The sequence below is a fragment of the Tinamus guttatus genome, unplaced genomic scaffold, assembly GCF_059628265.1.
Source record: "Tinamus guttatus ecotype Peru unplaced genomic scaffold, ASM5962826v1 Tinamus_guttatus_pri_ptg000343l, whole genome shotgun sequence".
NCBI lineage: Eukaryota > Metazoa > Chordata > Aves > Tinamiformes > Tinamidae > Tinamus > Tinamus guttatus.
Genome location: NW_028288877.1, coordinates 112211 through 136305, shown reverse-complemented (window position 1 = coordinate 136305; position 24095 = coordinate 112211). Strand labels below are relative to the sequence as shown.

The 24095-nt window shown below is 38.9% G+C and overlaps 1 protein-coding gene across 1 annotated transcript in view; it reads right to left on the bottom strand.

Moving 5' to 3' along the window:
- The window catches only part of SLCO5A1 (solute carrier organic anion transporter family member 5A1), a 62438-nt gene that overhangs the window by 17081 nt on the left and 21262 nt on the right, over window positions 1-24095 (bottom strand). The window contains exons 3-5 of the mRNA XM_088529742.1: window positions 16234-16366; window positions 11843-12069; window positions 4459-4623 (exon numbers count right to left, since the gene is read on the bottom strand). Coding sequence (XP_088385868.1) covers window positions 4459-4623; window positions 11843-12069; window positions 16234-16366 — 525 coding nt within the window. The remainder of the gene's footprint in view (window positions 1-4458; window positions 4624-11842; window positions 12070-16233; window positions 16367-24095) is intronic.

The following is a 24095-nucleotide window of genomic DNA, read 5'->3' as shown; positions in this document are numbered from 1 at the left end:
TAGAAAGTGAAGTAGGGATACATATTGCTAAAGTTTAATTACGGAAAAATTGGGGAAATCCAAACCTAGGCATGAATATTCCTCTTTCTATTCTCATGATATATTGAGGTGAAGCAAATGTGTTGACCCAAAGCCGCAGAGACCTGCCTAAATGAGGTGCATGAATGAGCCTGGCAGGGAATTCTGCATCAGTTTCATGCCTGCCTTCTCTGGATTCTCCTAACTTTACTCCTATTCAGCAGCATTTTCCCATATCATTTCAACACATTCCCACACATTTCAACACAAGCACTCGCAGGGCAAACTATGATCAAACATAACTTAAGAAATTAAGGATTTGGAATCAAATCACAGAAGGTGAGTTTAATACACAAAAGACGTATCTATAGATTAAATCCCTGCTGCTTTGCTGTTACAGACTTAAGGTGGGAAGTGTGATAGTATGTCACTTCTCAGGGCAGCTATTAACAGATTTCTTGTACTTCTTAGCTTTTCTTGGCTTTTGCTTCTCACTGGCATGACAGAAGGTCTTTAAATAAGGTCTTTGCTAATAAAGATACATTACACAGAAATATGGAATTTGAGTAACTTTTGACAGCTGCATCTTAGGCAGAAAAAGCTAAACATTATAAGCCACTTTCCTAAATTTTTGGCTTTATTCTTTTTGAAGAGGCCTGTAAGACTATCACTGGAAAATATATGTAATATTACTGCAAACCCTTCTCATCTTCTGATAATTTGTCTGAAGGTAATTTGTGAAGGACACATTGCATTTATTAAAATGTTGATATTGTGAAAGTTAACATGAAAGGCAAAAAGACTTGCCATCTTAGTTATCCTGCCATCACCAATGCTGTTATGTCATTTTACTGCCATCACCAATGCCATTATATAAAGTATAACTGTTTGTAAAATAAAATAAAATGTCATTCCATCAGGGAGATTCTCAATAATAACCCTTCACAGAATCAGAAAGAGTTCTTCTCCAAAGAACAAAATTTAAACAGGGCAGAATTTAAACTCTTTCTAGGAAAGTTAAATGATCTCACAGTATTCAAAACTGTTTCCTCCCTGCATTTCAATGACTAAAGGATGAACAAGGGAAAGAATTCCAGTCCTTTCACTTGCCCAGAAAATGTTCATTTTAGATCAAAATGAGAAATAACAAGATAGCACCTCAGCAATCAAAGTCTACCATGAATAACCTACTCTAAGAAATCTGTTTCAGAAAAGTCCACGCAGACACGGAAGGAAGAAGAGAATCCTTTGCAAAATCTTTTAAACACCAGCATCAGATACTCCATATTCCATGGACCGAAGCCTAGGCTACATCAGTTACATCAACTAAGGAGCTAGCCCAAAGTAAGGGCTTAATTCCCATAAATTATCCTCGGCTATTTCTTTTACTTCCATCTTCTAAGCTTTTGTATTCTCCATGTCTTTTTGACTTGGATTTATCTTTTCTTTCTTCTTCTCTTGACTGCCTTTATATTGGAAGAGAAATTTCTTAGGTCCCTATCTAGTACCTTTTCAAAACACAGCAAGCTAATTTCAAGCAGGAGATTTAAGTAGTGGTTCTTCCTTTAGATGAGTATGAGAAAACTGCCCTCCAAGGCTATCCATCATTGAGAAGGTTGGAAGGGGAAGGGAAAACCTAGGTCCAGGATTTACAGAGAGAAATTCTTCCCTGAAAACTGGACTTGGGAATAGCAAAACTCTCTCTCTGGGAGACTGGAAGGGCAGGAGAATGAACCTGCAGATTTAGCTACTTGTGGTGAAAGCAGCAGACAGAAACTCATTCTTTCCTATGTGTCAGGGAGCTTGAGAAATTCTTTTGCCCGCAGTACAAATTCTTCATCCCCGCCCTCTTCTCCTTCCCGTGGGGCATGTGAGACCCGAAGCGCCATCCTGTCAAAGCCACGTCACCACCGCGCGCTCCCAGAGGAGCTCCCAGGGCACGGCAAGGCCCGGACATCTCACAAGGACACACGTCCCGCTCTCCCAAAGTCACTTGGAGGAGCAAAGCTGAGGATCTGCTGCAGCGCGCTCTCCTTCATTTCATAACGACAGTTTGGCTTACAGCAACTGTTGGTGTGCCAAATGTACTGCTCTGTACAGTGCTGCAAGGCAATATCAGCTTTCAGTCAGCAATTTTCAAGCTTTGTCCTTTTTGTCATCGTCGGGATGTTGCAGCACCTGAGGCCTTTCACAGAGGCAAAAGATGATCTTAACAGCTACTAATAGCCTGGTACCAGAAAACTGCAGTATTTGCTAACAAGGCTTCGCTTCCAGAGGGAACGTGGAGGAGATTTTCGAACCAGTTCTGTCTCAGAAACATACTGCACCTTTTTCATTCAGAAATAAAACTAGAACCAAGGCTTTTTTAACCATTTTCTCTGAGTAGTGCTTTACAATACGTAGTGTGCAACACTTCTGATTACAAATCATTTGAACTGTAACCCTCTTCTGCACAGACAAGTTCTCTGCCAAACCACCTGAAATTTTAACGTGGATTTGTCAAACATCTACCTGAAACCTAAAGTTCTTTTATTTTTTTTTTCCAGAATTGAGAAAATCCGAAGACCGAATGCCCCTTGCTTTTCTCCTGCAAAACAAAGCAACAAAAAGGGCAAGTCTGCAGCACAACTTGCTCAAGTTCCAGACCTGAAATTTGGCACTATGTTATTTTTACTGATGCTTAATGCCATGTTTGTTTAAAAACAAAAGAAACAAACGGAAACTTAATGAAAGAATAGATGCTTATGAACTGAGATGGAAAATGCCCAATACAACACTTATATCACACACATTTGAAGAGACTAAGCAGATGATCTCAGCTGTACACGCACAGAGCACAAATGCATCAAATTCTAAGTCCTCCTTTGGTTAAACCAGAAAAGTTTATAAACTGGAAATGTCATTTACTAGATTATCTAGTAGTAATCTGCTACCGTATTTCCAAATTTTCTTTTCCCATTTTTCCTATAAAAATAATCCAGAAAATTAGTTACAACTGTTAACATTAATGCAACATTTAGGAGCTGGGAAAAATATTTTTGGTTTCTACTGAGAATGAAGGGACTTTTGAAACAGCAATTCCATCAAGACTCCCAGTAATGACATAAATCACTAAAGCAAAACTCATTTGTTATGCAGAAACTATAAATATGAAAAAGAATTACAGTCCCAGGAACCTAAATTTCCTCTGTTTTACAGAATACATGGATTTCATGCCCTACAGAAAACGCAGAGCTTCAGAAAAGCCCAAACTACACAGCTCCCCAGCAAGCGCTCATCTCACGGTATTTATCTGAGTTTCTGCTCAGCTTTTCTTCCAGTCACCACAGATGACAAAGGATTCTCATGTGACATCTCTGGCTATTTGTTGCTCTTTCTTTTACTAATTCTTGTGTTTTTCTAGACTTATGCAGACATAAGCTTCACCTCATACCTTTACCCTGTTCCCGTAACTCTGTCTCCACTGCTGGGGCAAGTGGCTGATTCCTCACGGTCCCCATTCCCCAGTTTGCAGGAGCAGAGAATTAATTAACTCACCCAGCAATTAGCAACTACTCTGTGTAGGAAACAGAATGGAAAAGGCAAAAAAGAAAAGATGTTTACAAGTGAAGAAGAGCTGCAGATTGAGCCAAGAGTCTTTGAGGCAGCTAGGAGGAGATTTCCATGACCTAGGCCCCAGTTCTGCACAACACTTTGTAGCCAGGACTGCTTTCCCTAGGGAAGCTGCAGGTTGAGACCATCTCTTCTTCCCTCAGAGTAGCACAAAGCTGAGCTTCAAGCTACATCCAAAGCTGGATGTGGCTACACATTGCAGCGGGTGGCAGGGGCAGCGCAGAAGAGGGAGCCTCAGAACCAAAGTGAGAGACAAGGGAGGGCTGTGGTAGCTCTTCTGCTAGACTGTGCTGTTGGGTGCCTGGTCTTAGTATGTAACTATTGAGGAGAGCACCAGCCTGAAGGGGAGACATGAATAAGCAGAGGACAGCCTGGATAAACTGGTCACTGGGAAAAATGAAAGATTAGGATTTTTTAAGGATCAAAGCAGAAATAAAAATCATATAAAATAAGAATAGCTTCAAAATATAATTTAAGCTACACAAATTGCAACAATGCCTACAGGTTTTCTAGCTTATTTTTGTTTCTTCCCCTCCCTCCCACCCAGAAGACATGAACATATTAGAAAATATCACTGCCTAGTCTTATGCAACCCCCACCCCAAACTCTTCTAACAAGACAAATGAGTTCATTATTTAGTTGTTCACTAAACAAACATAGCAAGCAAACATCAAAGAGCAGTTTGTGTCATTAACTGACTGCACATAGTTGGATGCAATCACTTGCGATCCAAAGCAAGTTTTGGGTTTCTGTCCATACTGATTTATCTCACTGATCAGGGTCAGAGAACAACAACTTTCAACATTATACTAGATGGCAATGCCTTACCAGTGTAGATGCTGGCATTGGAAGCTGGGATGCCAAACTGTGACTCGATGAACTTGGGAATGAAGGTAATAAAAGCTGTAACAATGGCACTCTCAGCTGTGTATGACAAACTCACAAAAAGGAATGTCATGTTGCTTAAGATCCTGACAGCTGCTCTTGGAAGCTCTATAAAATGACAAAAAAAAATGACAAATGAATGTTATAAATCATGAGTGAAAAAATCAAATGCAAACTGAAACAAAACAAATTGATTTTCTTTGAGATGGACTGTAGCTAATGGCTTGTTAGCATCTGGCTACATTTGCTAAGTGGAAGGAAGAGAGCACATATTTTGGATTGCAATCTCTTTTGTTTGCTCTTTTGCTGTCTTACAGTGTCACCCTGGGGCTGCGGCCCCATTTTCACAAATAGAACAGACGTCTGCTTTAACAAATCTGTCTGGAGAAACAGGGTCTACATGGTAGCATTAAAAGAAAGGATAAACAGCAAGAATATGTCACAAATATGGAATTATACTGATGTCTTATTTCAAAATTTTGTGGGAGATCATAGGCATATCACACTGCTGAGCTTGGCAGCACTGAATTTTGACACCACACAAGGAAAACAAACCACATGCTTGCTTAAAAGTCTGCTTGTGGAATTCAGGGTTAATATTCTAAGTTGAAAAGGATATCAAAAGATTTTTAAATTAAAAAAAATGCAATTAAAAAGCACATGTAGATAAAGCATAATGATGGTATCGGTATCAACAAATTTTATATATCCACAGTTCATTTAATACCCCCAGAAGGAAGAAAACTATAAACCAAAAGCGATGTGTTCTCATTAACTTAAATGGAAAAGGTATTCATAATTTTTTCAAATATTAAAAGATGAAATTCGGAACTGAAAAAGCACTTCAATACCTTAAATTCAGTCCTGAAGCGATATCAGATGTTCATCATAAGATGATGATAACTGCATCCAAGATTTTTTTTTTGGCGGGGGGGAGTATGTAAGGGGGGCGATTTTGTAAGGTGATTACTAAATAGTTTGTTTTGTTTTGTTTTGTTGGCGTTTTTACAAGGCCAAATGTTCAGCAAATCTTATATTCAGCCTAATGTAGTCTGGGCTTTTTTCATTTGCTTTTCTCTTTGTATGGAAATTGAATACGGTCTCAACTAAAGCCCACTGAATGCAACGACCAGAATTCCCATTAGAAATGTAAGATATTGAATAAGTGCAGAACAGCAGGACTCCTGAGTGAGACTGCTAAAAGCTGCCAAGGCAAAAATCTGTCTCACTTACTCAAGTGACTTCAGTAGGTTGTCTAAATAAAAGAACCAGAATTTAGATTCTTGTCATGTCAAAACTTGTCAGACTGCGAATTAGCACCTAAGTCGTCTGACTGCACCGATCGTAGCTTCTGCCAGTCCTCAGAAATTAGAGTGAATTCATTATGAGGACAGAATGTGTAATTGTAATGTGGCCAAATGCTCTCCTGCTGCCTCTACAAAGAAAAATATTAAACACTAAAAATAAAATTGGGTGTAAATAAGTAATGAATAAATCCTATTAGGAAGGACTCATATTCAAATCCTCATGTTTTTAAGCACCTACAGTTTTAGGGTTTTTTTTTTTTAATTATGGTAGTGTAGAATAGCCAATCAGGAAGAAACAAGGTGACACAAGTAAGAGGCAATGTGATATCAGTGTGAATATACAGAAACTGTATTGCAGATGTACATAAATATCTTTGGAAAGTCATTACTGCAGCAAGCACAAGCAGAAAAGAGTATTAGAACTTATTGGCAAATATGCTGCCGGTTCAAAACACAGCTGATCAATTGTGTTATCTCACTGTGCAAGAGGAAATGAAAAAGGACAAACAAATCAAAGCTCTACAGTACCATTAAATGGGACTACCTCGTCATCTTCTGCTTTGTGCCTCCTTTTAGTTAGCCTTTTGCTTCAGTTGAAGGGGGCTCGGATGCAAAAAGCAAACAAAGGACGAGAACCAAGGCTCTTTTTAACCCATATTTTGCCAAGATGCATCAAGCAGATGGGATGCTCTCGCTAGCATTTTTGTTTGATTTTTGTCCTCCCTATCAAAGTTTCAGCAAAAGAATAAAGGTATGTGTTTGAAAACTGCTTATATATGTGAACACGTCTGGGCAGTAACAGCGGGAGAAGCCTCAGCTCTGAGCCATGTCATGGGTCTACACCGGCATTTAAACTGTTCATAGCTATCAGAATCAGGTAGGGTATCTGTGCACAAGTACCACTGTTCCAAAAATCCCAGAGCACTTGAGAAAGGAACACAACCAAATGTCTTTCATGTTTCATGCTCCCAAGCAGATAACAATGATGTAGAATAAGTGTTGGCACAAGAGTGACTGTGAACAAATCTTATCCAATAAAAAGCTACATTTATATACCTGGCAGCTCCTCACAATAGAATACAAGTGGAAAAAAATAATAAGACAGTAACTTTCAAAAGAGTGGACATCAGGGCAAGAAATGTCATTTTATCAGGATAACGGTGCGCTGAAAGTCCTTGGCCCAGACTAAGTCCAAAATCTTTGCTAAATCTCATGATTTTAAAGAGTCAAAATGTCATAATACATGGTAAGGTTTAGCTCTTCCTCGTAAAACAGAAATTCAGGAAAGTTTAAGGTTTAGAACCTTTGATGTAAAAATACTAAAGAATTAATTACCTAAAAGAACTGGATCTGAACTACACTTTGGCAAATGTTCCAATGAGGACGTGTTCTTTCTGTTGGCTCCTACTTACATCTTTCAGGATACTGAGTGCCTGGTACAAAAGTCATCCATTACTAATATGAGAAATAATATTTTCAAACTGGGTTTCTACAGACGAGTAGATAACACTCAGGCTGTCTTGGAACAAACACAAGTCTCTAACAAGTCTTTTAATCCTGTGAAGGCTTCTTCTTAAGAGGCCAGAAACAGAGCATTCCTGCACGCTGCACTAATACACCCGACCTGTAACAGGTTGAGTTGATCCTCTCTGCGACTTCTAAAGGGGAGCTGACTGGCATACGGGGAAACGATACTAAATATTAATAAAAATACACATTCATAATTAGGTTTTCCCTGTTTTCTTTGTATGATTACAGTAAAATCTTGTGTAACAGAATCTTTATTAGATTTCTCATTAAAATATACATATATATATATAATGAAAAGAGACATAAAATATCTTACATTTTCCAAGCACACTAATTTTAAGAAGCAAGAGGGCTGGCAACTTTAAGGAGCCAGTGTTTTGTACTACATAACCCTCCATGCATTTAAAACATTTCAATGTCATGTTATTTTTGTAAGGTCTATCAATCAGCCATAGGCTTAGTCTGTGGTTTCAAGGTCATTATTAAACCTCTAGGGCTCAGTGGTTTTCTAACAGACCCATCATCTGTCACTTTTACAATATACATGAGAAAGAAAACTGTGAGAATTTGCAGTTTCCATCATTTTGTCATTTGAGCAAGTGTCTATCAACTACATTCTGAAAACTGAAAGGATCTTCTAATATGACTTCAAACATGCTTGCTCTGCTGGATAGCAATTCAAAGGCTAAACTTTCCCATTTTTCTTTTAAAAATATATATATAGTAACTTTTTAAGCATAACTTGGAACCTGCCTTGCTGGATTGCTCTGCTGACTAGTTGGTAATTTGATTCCCTTCCTGATCTTTGATCAAAACATAAGTTTTCTTGCATTTTCAGCATTTGTTTTCTGTCACTGCTGTACTGCACCACTGCTGGACTCATTGCAAGGGAAAGGCAGTATAACTTGAGGAGAATATGAAACAAGGCACATATTTGTAGACACTGTATAAAATTCTTAAAACATTGTAACAAAATTTCAATAAAAACTCAAATAATTCCAACTTTACCTCCTTTTTCTTAATGTATTTTCTTTTATTCCTATTCCTGTGTATCTAGCCAAAAGTGGTGCATGAATGTCATAAAACAGGTAATAAAATATCCCAGTCTGCAGCACTATCTTCTTCCAGTCCCTCAAGAAACCCCCTTATGCAGATATTACAGATAATTATTCAAAGGACTCCCTTTGTGTCAAGCCCCTACAGCTCTATCCCAGTCTTCAGATTTGAGGGAGGCTGAATCCAGATGAAGCCCTCAGAAATAGCTGTTGCTCTTGCAGACTACAAGGCAAAGGCAATATTTGAGATGGAATTTCCACTTTGTTTATGAGAATGGGAATACACATTTTCAGCCACACATTAATATTTTAAACATACTGCTTAAAACATAATCAATCAGGTCTAGGCATTCATTCTAGAATAATACTTTGCCACACGTGTTTCATTTTCTACACAAATAACATTTAAGCAATCTCATTCAATCAGCTTCCACAAGGATTTGCACATAGACCAGTATTTTCCTCCTGCTCTTCTGAATCTTACTAAATTATCTCTTTTTTACTAAATTTACTAAATTATCTCTGTACCTTTACCCCAGTACAACCTGGCTGGGAACAGCGTTTGGGCTGGTAGACAAGGAAATTCCACATTTAAGAAATAGCTCGGGGTGATATTGGTTTACTTATATCTATATAAGCACCAAACAGCCATTTTTTTTCAGAAAAGCAAAGACCATTCAGAGTTTAGATCAGCACATTTCAGGTGAGTAATATATTCATTTCCCTGGTACAAAATCCTAGGGTTTTATTTTGTATCCACATAATAAAGGAAAACTGTGTTTCTCTCTGCTCAAGTTCATGTTTTATCCGTGCCTATGGGATTAAACCATAGTTTCTTCATTACACACCTCCACTAGCTCACATTTTTTATACTAACTTCATTTCTCCATTCCAATTTTCATACTCCTATATCCTAATTTTTGATACCTGCCTCAAAAGCATTCTTCCTCTTAAATTGTTTACTTCCATATAAATAAGGAAAAAAATAATTCCTAGCAGAATACCGTATCAGTGATATTTAGAAGTATAGAACAGAAAAGGCGACTTACTAAATCATCAGTCTCCCAGCTACTGCCTAGGTAGAGTTCCTGCCCATCTTTCTATAAAATAATTTGGCATAATATGAGGCCCTGAAATTCAAAGGGAAGTACAAAATGCACATCCTAGCTCAAAAGAAACAATGTTAAATGACTTAGCCACGTGACTCCTTTTTCATTCCCATTGTGAGTGAAATTACCTCAACTGAGATACTTGAGGCATGATCTCATTCCATAAAACCCACTTCAACATGAAAAATAATTAAATGATAGTGCAAGCTTGCTTTTTGCCAGGGTAAACGACACCTAATGGGAAAGCTATTATCAGCTGATAGCAAAATACTTCTCACTGTATTACCTACATTTGCTTGGTATCTTTCTAACATGTGGACTACACGGCTGTTTTTAACTGCCGTTTTCCAGACAGTGAAGCTTCTCCTCTGGAGAAAATAAAAAGGGTTGTAAATGCAAAACTATAATATTGGGACTGTCATTAAAATATTCATAAAGGAATTTGTTAATAAAAGGTGTGGCATACATTTAGGCTGATATATACCTAAGAAACACAAACTAAAAACAGATGTACAGAAGTTGTGGTTCCTGTGGGGGGGGGAAAAAAAGGGACTAGAAAAATTATCTGAAAAGTGTATTTGTTGATTTGTGTACATCTGCTCAGCCATTAGTGAGACAACATAATCTGGAAGGTGAAATTATGTATGGAAGTTGAGAATCAGCATGAGTGAACTCATCCAGACACACAGCTTACCTGAAAACCTGTATTCCTACAGAATGAGTGTGTCAGGAAACCATGGAAGGGGCTCTGAGCCCCTCTTTCGCACTTCCCTAAATTAGTGTAGTAGGAATATTCCAGAAGTACTTTTGACAGTTTGGAGGCTATTAAGTTTGAACACAAATGGAGGCTATTAAGTTTGAACACAAAACAAACCAACTAGCTTTATGAATTTAAGAGAAAACATTATATGAGTCACAAGTACAGGGGTACAGTCTTCAAAGCAAGTAGTACACAACATTTCCTTCTTCCTCTCAATGCACAACTCCTTGAGACAGTCTGGATTGATGACTGTACCAGGAACTATTATGTTCCACCAAGAACCAAAGAGAGGACCAGGTCCTACAGAATCTAATATCGCAGGTTTATCCTGCTTGTTGTGAGAGTTGGTTATGATGCCATTATTTGAGCTAATAAAATCAGCACAATATAATTTATGGTATCTGTTTTTTGTAATTTTCCATAGAAACAGACAATAACTTCAGTTTTCCTAAGAGTATCAGTATGCAATGCAAAGTAGACCTGTATGTATGTGGGCAAACATTACTTAAAACTGTTTTTCATGGTGGTAAGTGTTGGCTACTAGATAAAAGAAGGGATCATAAACGTATCATTAAAAAGTTGGTCAACCATATTGATATCCCTCTAAAGGTAACACTGACTCGTGTCAATAAACAAACTCAAAGTTTTGAGTTCAAAAGTCAAAGTTTGAGTTATGTCTACACCTCAGAATATAACAGTTTTCATGATTTTAATTAGTTCCACCATGTTTATCAGCTACCACAAACACAGTCACAGCTATCACAAACCAGCAGTCATGTCAGGGAAACCAAGTAGGACTCAACAGTATTGATAACACAACAGCACTAAGGTGAATTCATTCTTGTCCTGTACTGTTCAGTATTACGACACTGTAAAGACTATACGGTCAGCTCCAAATTCATATGCTTCATATCATTAATTCAGTTTTTAACATTGCCGTTTTCCCCATAGCATTGTAACAATGATTAGTGCTGACTGTTAGATTTCACATTAATATTTGTACATATTGAACATAAAAATCCCTATTACTATTCACGCTACCCTTCTGAAAATAAATGACTTGCAATGCACAACTGCCGTGAAATACATATGAGCTAAAATATTTCTGTATTAATATGTCCAAATGCATAAAATAACACATGTACTAGAATTGGTTTTGCCTAGGTTGTGGGAGAGGAACACTTCATTCTCTGAGGGACAGCTTAGGAACATGCGACAACTACACACTGCTAAGTGCACAGTCGTGTTGTGAACAGGTATCACACAACCATCTGACAGGCACAGAGCAGAGCATGGAAGGAAGTGCAACAGCTTATTCAAGGGAATAGGCTGCCTATTTGTGAAAAGTGCACATTAAATGCACTCCAGTAGTTTGAGTAAAAGGAAGTCTTACCTTCAGAACTGCATTTGGTGAATTCAAAAAAGGACAACCTATTACAACCTCTTTCAACAGCAAAACACAATATGGAATAGAACATGACAGAATTCTGCCTTCAGTTACACTCATACAGTCCTACAAGATGACCTCGAAATTTGAAGCATTTAAAAATTAAAAGCAAACTTCACCTTTAACATTCTTTCCAAATCCCATAGAGGCAGGAACGGCACTGTCTGCGTGTATTTTACTATTTGTTTTCTCTTTCATGACTTCATCCTCACTTGAAACATCATCAGAGTTCATCTTCTTTTTCTTTTTCCTTTTTTTATGCCGAGGAGGGAGCTTTTTTGGAAAGGTAAACATTGGGAATATCACAAGGAGCATTGCAATGGCACAAAGGAGAAATCCGCTCCACCTAATGCCAGAAGATAGGGAGAGAAGTGAGAGCCAATGCATGACACGAAATAAAAACATCACAGTGATTACGATAGGCTCTACTAGTTAGAAAGAAACATTTGTAAAGTATATAACACAGAAATTAAACTAAATAATTGGAGCAGGGAAGAGACTGCACTGCATTAGAATCCTTCATTAAAAGACACTTCTGTTGACTTTTCTATTTATAAAGGTACCCAGAAATCAGCAACTGTCATCAAATACTGCCTTCTTCGAGTTCCTTCAAATTTTCCCCTTTAATTATTATTTACTCCCAAGTCCTAAACCAGTAGAAGCTCAGTATCTCTCTGTCTTGCTTGGCTAATTATCATAGAAGAGGGTACTGGCACTGTGCAGGATACTAGGAAAGTGTCTTCACAGGGTAAAAGAAGAGTTACCAGCCCTGAAGGCAAGACCCTTACCTCAATTTACCACAGCAATGACTGTGGGCACAAGGGCTTTTCTAGAGAATACTCTAGAAGGGCCTTTCTGCACAAGGGCCTTTCTAAAGAATATTCTCCCCTAAATTCATCTTGTAATGAAAGAATACAGAGGAAACATGGATAAGCTCACACTGACACTTCCATAAAGAAGGAAGGCCTCAGAATTTACTCACAGCGGTCATCCAATGCATCGAAAACATGATTCACATTAGAAACCCACATTGGAAGTACCACCATTTTTATTAGAAAAAAAAAAAAGCGCAGGAATCTTTTGTGAGTCAAATTTAGAGTGCATGAAAGTTTTGACCAGTTTTGGTATTATGTAAACAGAAAATCCTCTCTTCACTCATTTTAGCTGATAAAATACAGGGATTACAAACCAGACTTTTAGGAGGATTACTCAGCACTATCAGACAGGGAATACATTGGCATGCTGCATTAAAAAATGTAGCAACATTCCCTTCAGGCTCTTGGAGGCAGAAGCAGCAAAGCACTAATCAAAGGAGCAATGTGCGGCAGTAATACCCAGCAATCTGAAACCACCCACTCAGCAGGGAGCAGGGAAGGAAAAGGGGCCTCTGATGTAGCAGGGAATGAAATTGGAACCCAAAGGGACCTTTCTGGCAGCATACCAAGTGCTGGAGATGTCAGAAATGCAGCGCTGTATGCAACACTGAGCGCTGCCTACACTTCTTGTCTTACTGGAGAGGTATCAAAGAAGCAGACAAAAGGGGATATCAGAAATAACAAGAACTTTTATGACGGGAAGTGAGAGGTCGGAGTGGGATCTACATTAATTAGAAGATATGAAATCAAGGGCTTTTCAAAGTCAAAGAAAATATGCAGGGGAATCCCTCAAAGGCATCTGCACAAGCACTAGGACCTCCAATGGAAGCAATTAAAGCTAAAGAAGGCCCAGACAGTGCACAAGGAATTCCTTTTAACTTCTTGTGTGGAACAGCAATGAAAGATAATATGAGAAGATCCAAGCACTGAATGGATTCAGAACTAGGCAAGCACTTAGAAAAGTGTCAGCAAAAGAAAATTTAATTCAAAGTGCTTGACAGACTGCCAAGGGCTGCTCTGCAATTAATTTGATCCCAACACCGTACACTAGCAGCTCCTGAGGACAACAACATGATGGGTGACTTCTAGCAGATATCTAAGCCATTCCTTACAGCTACCATATTTGAATATAAAGCAGTTTAAAACTGTTGATGGGATTGCAGAGGAACTTGATCTGTAATTTAGCTCAGAGCACCTACAAAGAACTATTAAAAAATGCAGGTCTGTGCAAAACCAATTTTTGTGAAACTCAAGGGAGAATCAGACCAGAAACAGAACATAAAAAATTACTCTTACTGTGTTTATCAGGACTCACAAAAGATAAATCAAATTGTCTGTTCCCTACATATATAGAATATACTTCTCGGAAAGGAACAATTTAAGTGAAAAATAGGCTTTGCAGCAATACTTGCTGCCATCTATCACAGTTGATGTACTTCTTGCTTTGTCTGTAATCATAACCTTGAGTCTTTGAGATAAGTGAAGTCAGAAACTCTACAGCTATAATAAGGGAAAGATGAGAATCAAAGACACTAATTCACTTCAAAGGAGACAAGACTGAGAAATCTTAAATATAACTGCCCATTAGCTTACTGTAATTGCGCCCTTCTTTTGAAAAGCATGACAGCTCTCTGAAGTAAGCATTAGATTAGTCTTGTATTTCAATTTGCGAGATGACACAAATAAAAATAAACTTGGCTATGCGGCACTTCCCTGCGAAGAGAAAATGTCAAGGTCCCAGAAAAGAGATTTCCATGGAATGAAATGCTACACTTCCAGAGCTCTCTGCAGCCAGGCAATTTATTAGAGATCCAGAACCAATTCTCACACCACTAATCTTGATTTTAAAGAGCAGATAAAAGATAAAAAGATAAGTTTCACAAAGTGAAAAGAGAATGAAGCACAAGTGCTGTGAACACCACTTAACTTTTAGTGGAGGCCACGGACTGTGAAACAAATTTCTGGAAATCGGGTATCAGGGGATATTCATTAGAAAGTTAGGAGAGAAAAAATAATAGAGAAGCAAAAATGAGAGACTAAGACAAATTACCTGGAACATCCATCGGGGATTAATTGCAGCTAGTTTCTTTACTGTGATATAAAGAGGAAACTCTGAACAGCTTTTACTTGCCTATGCTGGCTCAAGTGGGAATGGCCTGCTGAGAGCCATTGCCTGGCAATTTCCTGCCCTTGCTTGAACCGTATTTGCATCAATATTGCTGGCACCCCAGCAAAATAATTAAATCACCACAAGACTTGATGGGGTGACATGAAATCCCAGAGATACATAAAATCCATTTATCAGTTTGACAAACAATCTTCCAAATGCACAACCTAAGCTCTTTCCACTAGTTTGCTTGCAGGGCCTGGTACAGCTGGTGTTCTCAAAGCTTAATTTAAAACTCACATGGATATTCTCACTCTGTAGTGCAGTTACATTGGTGGTTGCGTTGCAGATAAAATCAAAAGCAAAGCTTTTCCGCATTCATATGGCCCAACTAACTCTAAGAGATATATTTGTGGGCTTCTTCACAATTGCTGTTTAAAAGTTCTGATCTGATGCTGATAAAAATGACGTTCTGTCATGCACTTGCTTAAAAACATGTGAAATAAGCGCTTTACTAGGAAGGTATATTATTTCACACTTACTAGTGATAGGTACTAATCCAATGCACATGAACTGGAACTCAATGCTACCTCAGTGACTAAAACTACTGGAATAGCTCCATGATGTTTGCATTGAGCAGAAGCATACAGGACTCCAAGACAGGCTGTTACATCAAGAAGTTGAACGGGAGCTCCTGACCAGAGCTCTGCTCTGAGCTTCAGTTTCTGCTTCATGTTATGAACATATCTAAGTTGAGAATCAGAGAAGAACCACATTCAAGATGTGTGGAAACAAAGGCAAGCTCCTCTGGATTTTCTCTAGGGGGTCAGAAAAATGATTCAACGATACTAAAATGCTGCTTGAAATGAGCCACCAACACAACACAGTTATCCTCTTGGCATAATGAATTTAAGTTTCTAGTGGGCTTTTGTGATTTTCAAGCCAAATTTAGGAATTGTCTCAGAAAAGCTGATGGAAACCTTAGTGCCTTCTTCCCTCACAAGGCTTTTCCAAGAAAGTCACACGTCAAGGGCTGCCCAAAGACGCTGAGGAATGATTATGGCTGTGACACCTCAGCAGCAGCTGTAAGGATCAAAGAACTCGAGGATCATTTAGTGGATTACCTCGTTAGCTCCCTAGAGCATGAGCCATCACGCTGAGGCTCAAGACTGGCAAGGCCAGCCTGACACCATTCTATCACCTTTTCCTAGACCAGGGTAAATGACGCTCACCACTCCTCAGCTGGGGAGTACGGAGTATACACTTCTGCCTGCCTGCTTTGGGGTTATCCACCTTCCATATATCAATCCAGCCCTGGATTGAGATTTTCCACGTACTGTGCCCATGCACTTCTGTGGCAAGAATTTCCCCTCTGCCATGGGGTAAGTTACTGCCTGTGCAGTAACTTACAGGCATCTCCTCTTGCTTGGCTTCCTGCCAGTCTTGAGCAAGCAGTCGAGACGGAGAGCCTCCCTCAACGCCCTGCTGACAATTTAGAGAGTAGTTTTGAAAAAAACTTGACTCTTACCAGTTTCCAATGAATCGAGGATCACTCTGGTCAATATAAATGGTTGTCCTAGGATCAACATAGAAACCAATCAGAACTCCTCCTAGTAAGTATCCAGCTGCAGGACCAAGCGCTCCCATTACATACATGATGGCTGAGGAAACAAAAAGTCAAAATCGTGTATCAATAAAAGGAATGTTTCTTTAGTTATTTATACGTAGAATAGGGATCCAGAAGTAAAAGATGTCTCTTAAAATGAGTTTTGTACCCCAGAATGTTCAAGAGCTTTTTTTGCAATCTTCCAAAGTAGCTACTTCTGGATAAATAAAATATTGATAAGAAAGTACTGTCTTCTGCATGTTTTTAGCCAAACTATGGATGGAAATGTATACTCTTTTGGTGTTTTGAAGAGATAACTTATTTGATTTTGACAATATTTTTCGTATTTGATAACACTTCCTCTGAATCAATACTTAACAAGGCTTAAAACATAAATACAATTAATGGTGAGCAAATAGGAAAGAAATCAAAGGATAAAAATTATGCTATGTGCAAAAGAACTATGTAAAACATTATAACTTAGTGGTCATCAGACTAAAACTTGATTTAAAAGAAGACCAAAGTTAAGAAATCAAATATTCCTACTTTAGAGACTGGCAGAATTATATTTCTATCTGTGTAGCTACAGGCTTGGCCCTTTTGTATATTCTGCTTTCAGCAGTGCACACACAATATTTCCACGACTATTGTTTGCCCTATTTTAGAAACATGATGTTGTAAATTTCTTTTTTTAAAAAATGTTATTTTTAAGAAAGTTAAAAATATTTTAAAAGCAAGTAAAATGAATACAATGCTCTTGTGTGGAAGCACACAGACACATAGTTTATGACAACACCACAGCCTGAATATCATCAGACAGCAAAGAACTTATCACTTGAAGTAACAGAGCAGCAGATACCAATAGTAGGCTCCTATCTGCTGTGCCTTCCACAAGATTCTCAGGTTGGAGCCACCAGTCCTGGTTCCTCAACCAACCACATTAGAAGATCTCTTGGAAATCCCCACAGCTCCCCTATGGCTTGTGTGCCTGTGCTGCAAGGGACATACACAGGAGAGGAAAGACTACAGACGTGTTTCATGCTAGCATGGGACCATGATGCAAGTGAGAGACATTGCTGGACCTGGGACCCAGGAAACCTTTCCACATCCCCTACAGATAGACGGGAGGACCAGCAAAACATTTGTTTTGTTTGCTGACAGGAACTGGGCACTGACGTTCAGGAATCGTGCTCTCATTTCCAGATTTTGCAAGGTGGATATTTTACAGGCTGTGATTTGTCGCACCCCTAAATCTCATCAGTTCTACTCCTATCTCTTTTCCTGTTCTACTAATGCAAATCCAAATCAAGCACCCTAAACTTTTGAACTAAGTCAAGTTCATCTGACACAACTTTGAAGTCAGACACCCTTTACCTCAGGATCTTGACCACAACCACAGCTGTCTTGCAAAGATTGTTTTCCTTCTGCCCTACCCCACTGATCTCCTTCCTCACACATCACAGTGTTCGTCCTTTTTAAGACGTTTCTGCCTTGCTTCCCACATTGTCAACTTGAAAGACAAGAGGGATTTCAGGGTTTAGCTTCTCCAGACTGATGCCCGCTACCACAGAAACCCCAAGCTCCAGCAGCCTGACTCAGTCACCCTTGCTTGGCCGCAGCAGCCCCACTACGTGGCGTATCAGAAACAACCTGATTACCCAGTTCTCTGAAAGCACCATCTTCATTGGGAAATCTCCTTCTCCACATGTTTTTTTCTGGATCAGTTGCCCTCTGTGGAAGTTCATAGAGTACATCCTCTTTGGTCTGTCAAATAACTTGTGTATTTTCATCACGGTTTCCAGAACTGTGTTCACTATTTATGAAAGCCATTTTCCCTTCTGGACTGACTGTGCTCTACCAGACATTTTAACATTGCTGCTTAACTGTGAGTGGTTAAGACAAACCCCAAAGTAACTGTTACTTGTGAACTTCCCATCATGAAGAGGAAAAAATTAAAAAAAAATCCCAAATTCAACCCCCTATAATAAATTTTGTTTACTGAATGTTTAGCAAAAGTTGCTCAGGATAAGTAACTACAGTAAATTCAAGTCTCTCAAAAGTTTACAGAAAGGAAATACAAAGAGACTATAAGAGTGACCTAATCCACTTATGTCGTTCAGTATTTCAGGAAATTACTTTTGTGATATTTCTCCAACTTGAATTCCAGCACTGAAACAGCCATCTGTCCCATCGGGCAAAATACAGCAATTGCTTGAACTCAGCAGTTGTATTATGTACACCTGGTAAATGCAAAGACAGTACATTTTGTAAGCAGAAATACTGCAAAGATAAAAATAACATTGTACCCTCTAACACTCTAATGGGAAACTGAGTGGAAAAAAAGGTTCAGCAAGGTATTCATCACAACCAGACCTTCCTCCTGAGTCAAAAAAAAAATCTGTGGAGAATAGAATACAAGACCTTTCCATTCCAGTCACTAGAAGCTCCCTATCTTCTGAACATACAAGGTTCTGAAACATATATAGGTGATAGGGCAGCACCTCCCTTTTCACCTCCCTGGCTGGCATTTCAGCTAGGCCTTTTTTGGCCATGATCTGGGGTCTTGATCTTGAGAGATGTTTGCATTCAACAGTAGGCAAGTTTTAACAGTAGAAGTAACAAGCATTTTTTATCAGGGAACATACTGAAATATTACATTGCAAAGGCAGGTAACATGGGATCCAGATCATTTATTTAATTTCAGTTAATGAAAAACTGAATGCATCTCTTAGTTGCTTAACTATAACCTTGACAGGCGCTTATGCTTGCAAGCCATCTTCAAATTTCTGAAGTCAAGAAATACTGTGCTATAAAATGGCACTAATAACACCTTTCCTGACATAAAATAACCATGCATATTATACAAATGTAAGTTTTAGCTCTTTTCCAAATAACATATTACTTTCAGAAGATAAAATAAGAAATCTGCTGTTGACAGAGACATAGAACCTTCAAAATTCATCTGATCATCATCTTATTTTTTCACTGAAATGAAAAATTGTACCTCTAAATGTAACTGCATCAGCTGTGTTCATACACAATGCCAGTATGTTACTGAGGATACTTCTCCATATATGTGGGGCTCTCTAAGAAAGACGTTCTGTAGATCACCCTCTCTCGGCTGAATTATAGCCACTTGATAACTATTCATGGCATTGAACACAACCGAATCAGACTAGACCTTGCAAAGATTTTTCTTCGGAAGTGTGTTGTACCTTGCTGCTGCTGTGATGCAGGATCTTAGGTCTTCAAGTCATTCTACTCAATTTACCTCGTATTTACCAAGATGATTTCCAAGACCTTGCACACTTGGTTCCAAGTTTGCATTTTCTCTCAAGAACACGAGCTGGGAGGAATGGATTGGCTACAGAAGACTTGCTTTCTCTCAGTGTGCCCTCTTTCCAGGGACCAGGGATAGCCTTTCACAGCTCTCCCAAACCTGCTTTCCAGATCTCCAGGATTGTATTTCCACCTCTGGCATAGATCTGGGAAGGGCAACATGTCTGAGACACAGGTAAATATGCACCAGTCCCAGGGAGATCCCATCCACAGATGGTTTAACAGGAGCTCCTCTGTGTCACTGAGCATACTCTCAGCATGTCACATCTGGACCTTTACACATATCCTATTGCAGTGAAGTTTCTATGACCTCAGTCAGAGGAACTGGATTCTCTATGGGTCTGAAAATGCCTAAATTCGCAACACATGCATGAAATAACTTGGTTGCCACGCGTTTTTCTTAAATCTGTGTGCACCACCAAAATTTACTGAGATGGAATTTATAACATACTTTGAATGCTCCTCTCCTCCTCCAGTCACACCACATTATAACTTCGGTTGTTTTCACATATGGGAATATACACCAGATATCCCTAGAGCATCCTCAAATGGATCCCATATTACCCCTCCAGCTGTGCCTTTCCGTAGTAGTAAAGCTACCAGGAATTAAAGTGGCAAATATCCTATTTTGTCTAGATGAACAGAAAGTGTGTAACAGGGCTACACCAGGTTGTACAGATTCTGGGATTATAAAAGAGCTGGTGGGTTTAAAAAGAGAAACAAAGGAACCGTTTCCTCAGCGCCTCTCATCTGTGTGCACACACATGTCACCAAGCAGGGTTTACTGCCAGGGGGAGAGGACACTTCTGAAAGACCCTGTTGTTAAGACCTTGGCAGCACATCCCCACCGCACAACTGCTCATTTCACACACGTGCAAAGCAAGCAGAAACTGGCCTTCATGCTATTTTCACTGAAAATTTACAATTTGCAAAATCCTGCAAACGCTAGTGTGGATTCTGTAGTATTTTTTCTCCTATGCATGATTTTTCCTGACAAGATAGTAATTTTGATAGATTTTGCAGGATCCTATTAGTGAGATACAGGCAAAATCCTTTTTCATCTGTAGATTTCCAAATTTACTCCAAAACTCAAATGATCATTAACAGCAAGGTCTGAATGGGGAAACAGAGGCACTACGAGATAAAATCCATGGTCACGCAGTATTCCAGTGGTTCTGCAAGGAAAAGAAACATGGCCACGTTACCACAGTATCTTCCCTGATCCTGCTGCTAGCACATTTCCTTGAAAAAGTAAACTTTTGCCTCTGGAGAAGAGTCAGCGGCAGGATTCCTCAAGAAACAGAGCAGCTGATAATCTACCAGAGACCAAGACACCAGTTTCAGTGGGGAAATGATGTGATTTCAGCCTAAGCTCTCCCCTGTTCCTCCCACGTTCATGCACCTGCGACGGGGACAGCAAGGAAAAAGGGTAAAGCAGCTTCCAAAGAAACACTGATCATTTCTACAACATTTATTCAGCTGCATTTAACACAGCTTGTCTACATTCACCCCCAGGGCGGCTACCCAAAGAACGTAAGTTTTAATCATTCTTTTGAGCCTGAGGACACAAAACAGTTGTGAGAACTGAGGCATCCCTCAGAAAAGCCTTTAGGTCAGGTAATAACGAAGTTCACAGTGTTCTTTTCTCCACAAACACGCACACGAATCCTCTCCATGTATGCTTTCAGATTTGTTTTTAAATGTGGTTATTTACTCGGTACAAATGATGCTTTGAGCGCCACTGCATTTCAGACAACAATGTTCAATTCAAATCTTTATATCATTTCCTTTCAAAATATATTATCCTTTCAAAATGTATTAGCATTACTGTGACTTAAGAAGTCTATCAGATGAGATGCTCCACTCACAGTAATAAACGGAGCAACAAAACTACTCCAGTAGGCTTCCTTAATCTCTGTATAGAATATATTTACTACTGAGCTCCCACAAGTAGATTAAATAGATTTGAGACGAGCTTTTAGAGAAGCAAACCAAAGCATGACCTTAGAGAAGCAAGCCAAAGCATGACAGCCTGCCTGCTGTGCAAGCTAACAGTGAACGGACCAACAGTCCAGCTTGCCACTCTATTAAAAATGCCAAAAGTTAAACTAAATACAAATATATCAATAACTTGCTGATGCCAGAGGAAAAGAATTACATTCTTAGTTTAGGTTTATCACTAAGGTACCATATGTATCAAAACACAGTCATTCCCTGGCTTAAAGAGCTGTCATTTCTAAATGGCGTTATGCTTTTTATTCTCCAGTTGTCGTCATATTTGATAGCATTACAATCATCTCCACATGAACAGAATCTAAAGTCACAAGAAACAGCAGAATAAGTCCAAACGAGATGTGTTAAAACAAGCTGCCTATCTCAAAGTGTATCCTTTATATACACTGCCACTGCAATGCAGCTCCCTGTCACTCACTGTATGATGAGGACACAATTGCTATAAAACAATTCATCTTATACCAAAGTTCCACAGGACTCAACACAGGTCACTAGATAACACTATCAACAGGGAATGCACATGCAGTCCAAACATGGAAGCACTAAAGATATCAAAGGAGACAGGTTTGCATTTGCATCGTGTTACTTCAGCCTTAGAGATACCCTACTTTAAAAAAAAAAAAAAAAAGCCCAAGATAAACTATTCCCATACTTACAATGAGGTCTTTAATTTTCAGTTTAAAATCCAAGAACTAGGGTCAACTAGAGATCCAAGAGCCAGACCATCCAACGCTTTAGAGACAACTCTTCTTCATTTAGAGAGGCAAATATTCTCCTTTTTTCCCCAAGATCTTGCTTTTCTCTATCTGTATTCACGTTTAAATAAACATTTGCCAATATTACCAGCCATAACTTGTGGTTAGTAAGCAAATAAGGAAAAGGCACAGCTGCTGTAAGAGTTTAGCTCAACAGAGGCAATTTCCATGTGCAGTTTCCAAATCGATGTGGTTAAGTGAATTCAAACACCACACATGAGCCCATTCTTAGACTGGATAATTAAGCAAATTAGGCTTTATCAGCTTTATCAGCTTCTAAACCAATTTTAAGGCAAGAACCTTCTGGTGACAGTATTCTGAAAGCACATACAGCTATGTTTGACTTCAAGCCTATGGAAAGCCCCAATGCTATAAATGCACAGGGAAAGATAAATTATATCAGATCTTGAACTGAAAACAAAGATGCTCTGACATTCTTTCCACAGACTAGAAGACATAAAGAAATGCTTTTAATAAACAAAAATTTCAATATCTAGTTACATACATGGATAAGAGAAAAAACAAAACAGTCTTTCTTAAACTTCTGAAGTGTTTTTCCTCTGCGGAGAACTAAATCTGGAAAGGCACTTTTAATTAAAGTTAAGACTCAGATATACACATGCTTCTTGTGCTGAATTCAGTGACTATCAAAGCTGAACTGAACAGCAGAATTTTGCCCCGGTTGTTATTTTCCGAAAATCAGTCACTGAAAAAAAAAAAAAAAATCAACACACCTTATCTTGCATCTTGTCAAGCCTCTTGCAGATGCTGTGATACAAATGGAAGACAACTCCATCGGCCCCTGGGATGTCACTAGCTCTGAGGCCCAAGATAAGCACATAAGCGCATGTTGCTTAAAGGATGTGTCCTCCCCTAAGCACCCTTACCTAGTGGAACTAGGCAAAGACCAAGTCCTTCCTTGCTGCCTTTGGAATTCTTGGATCTGTCATCAATCCAGTGTTACCTTCAGAGAAACTTCACAAATGCAATGCTCACTTCTGCCCAGGCAATGATTCAACTGCTATCCTACATCCTAAGCAAATTATTATACTAAAGTATTATAAAAGTCTTAACACCTAAAATCTGATAAATAACTGGTTACTTTTTTTTTTCTTATTTGCCATTCATTCAAACACCAAAAGCTAAATCCACATTAGTGGATTCATCCCTCATATTAGCAGGACCTTTAAGTCAGTTGAGCAGGATTCGGCCCTTGTGTCAGGTCACTCAGCTGTGCTCCGAACATAGACAGTGAAGCTGCCTGATGTTCTTAACGGATACTGGATCAGACGCCCCACTTAAAAGCCATTCTTTCTGCTACGTAATACTCACATCAAATGGGAATATCTCATCTCCGCTTTTTAATTGCCTGACTTCTGTTTTGTTTTGTTTGGCTGTTGACAGCATTCACATGCAGATTTAATTTTCGTTGGGCATTCCCAGGCCTAGATGTAAGCATGTGCTTGCAGACTCTGAAAAACTGCAACCAACTCTCTAAAACCAGCTTTCATTTTCTTTAATACTTTACTTCCAACTAAAGTGTAATGAGGCTGGGTTGTCTACTTATATCTCATCTACTTTTCTTCAGATGAATGTAATTTTACGATATCAAACTGTGGAAATTCAAACTTGGCCTTCAAGCAGACCTCACTGATTAGAAAACTAATAAGCAAATGC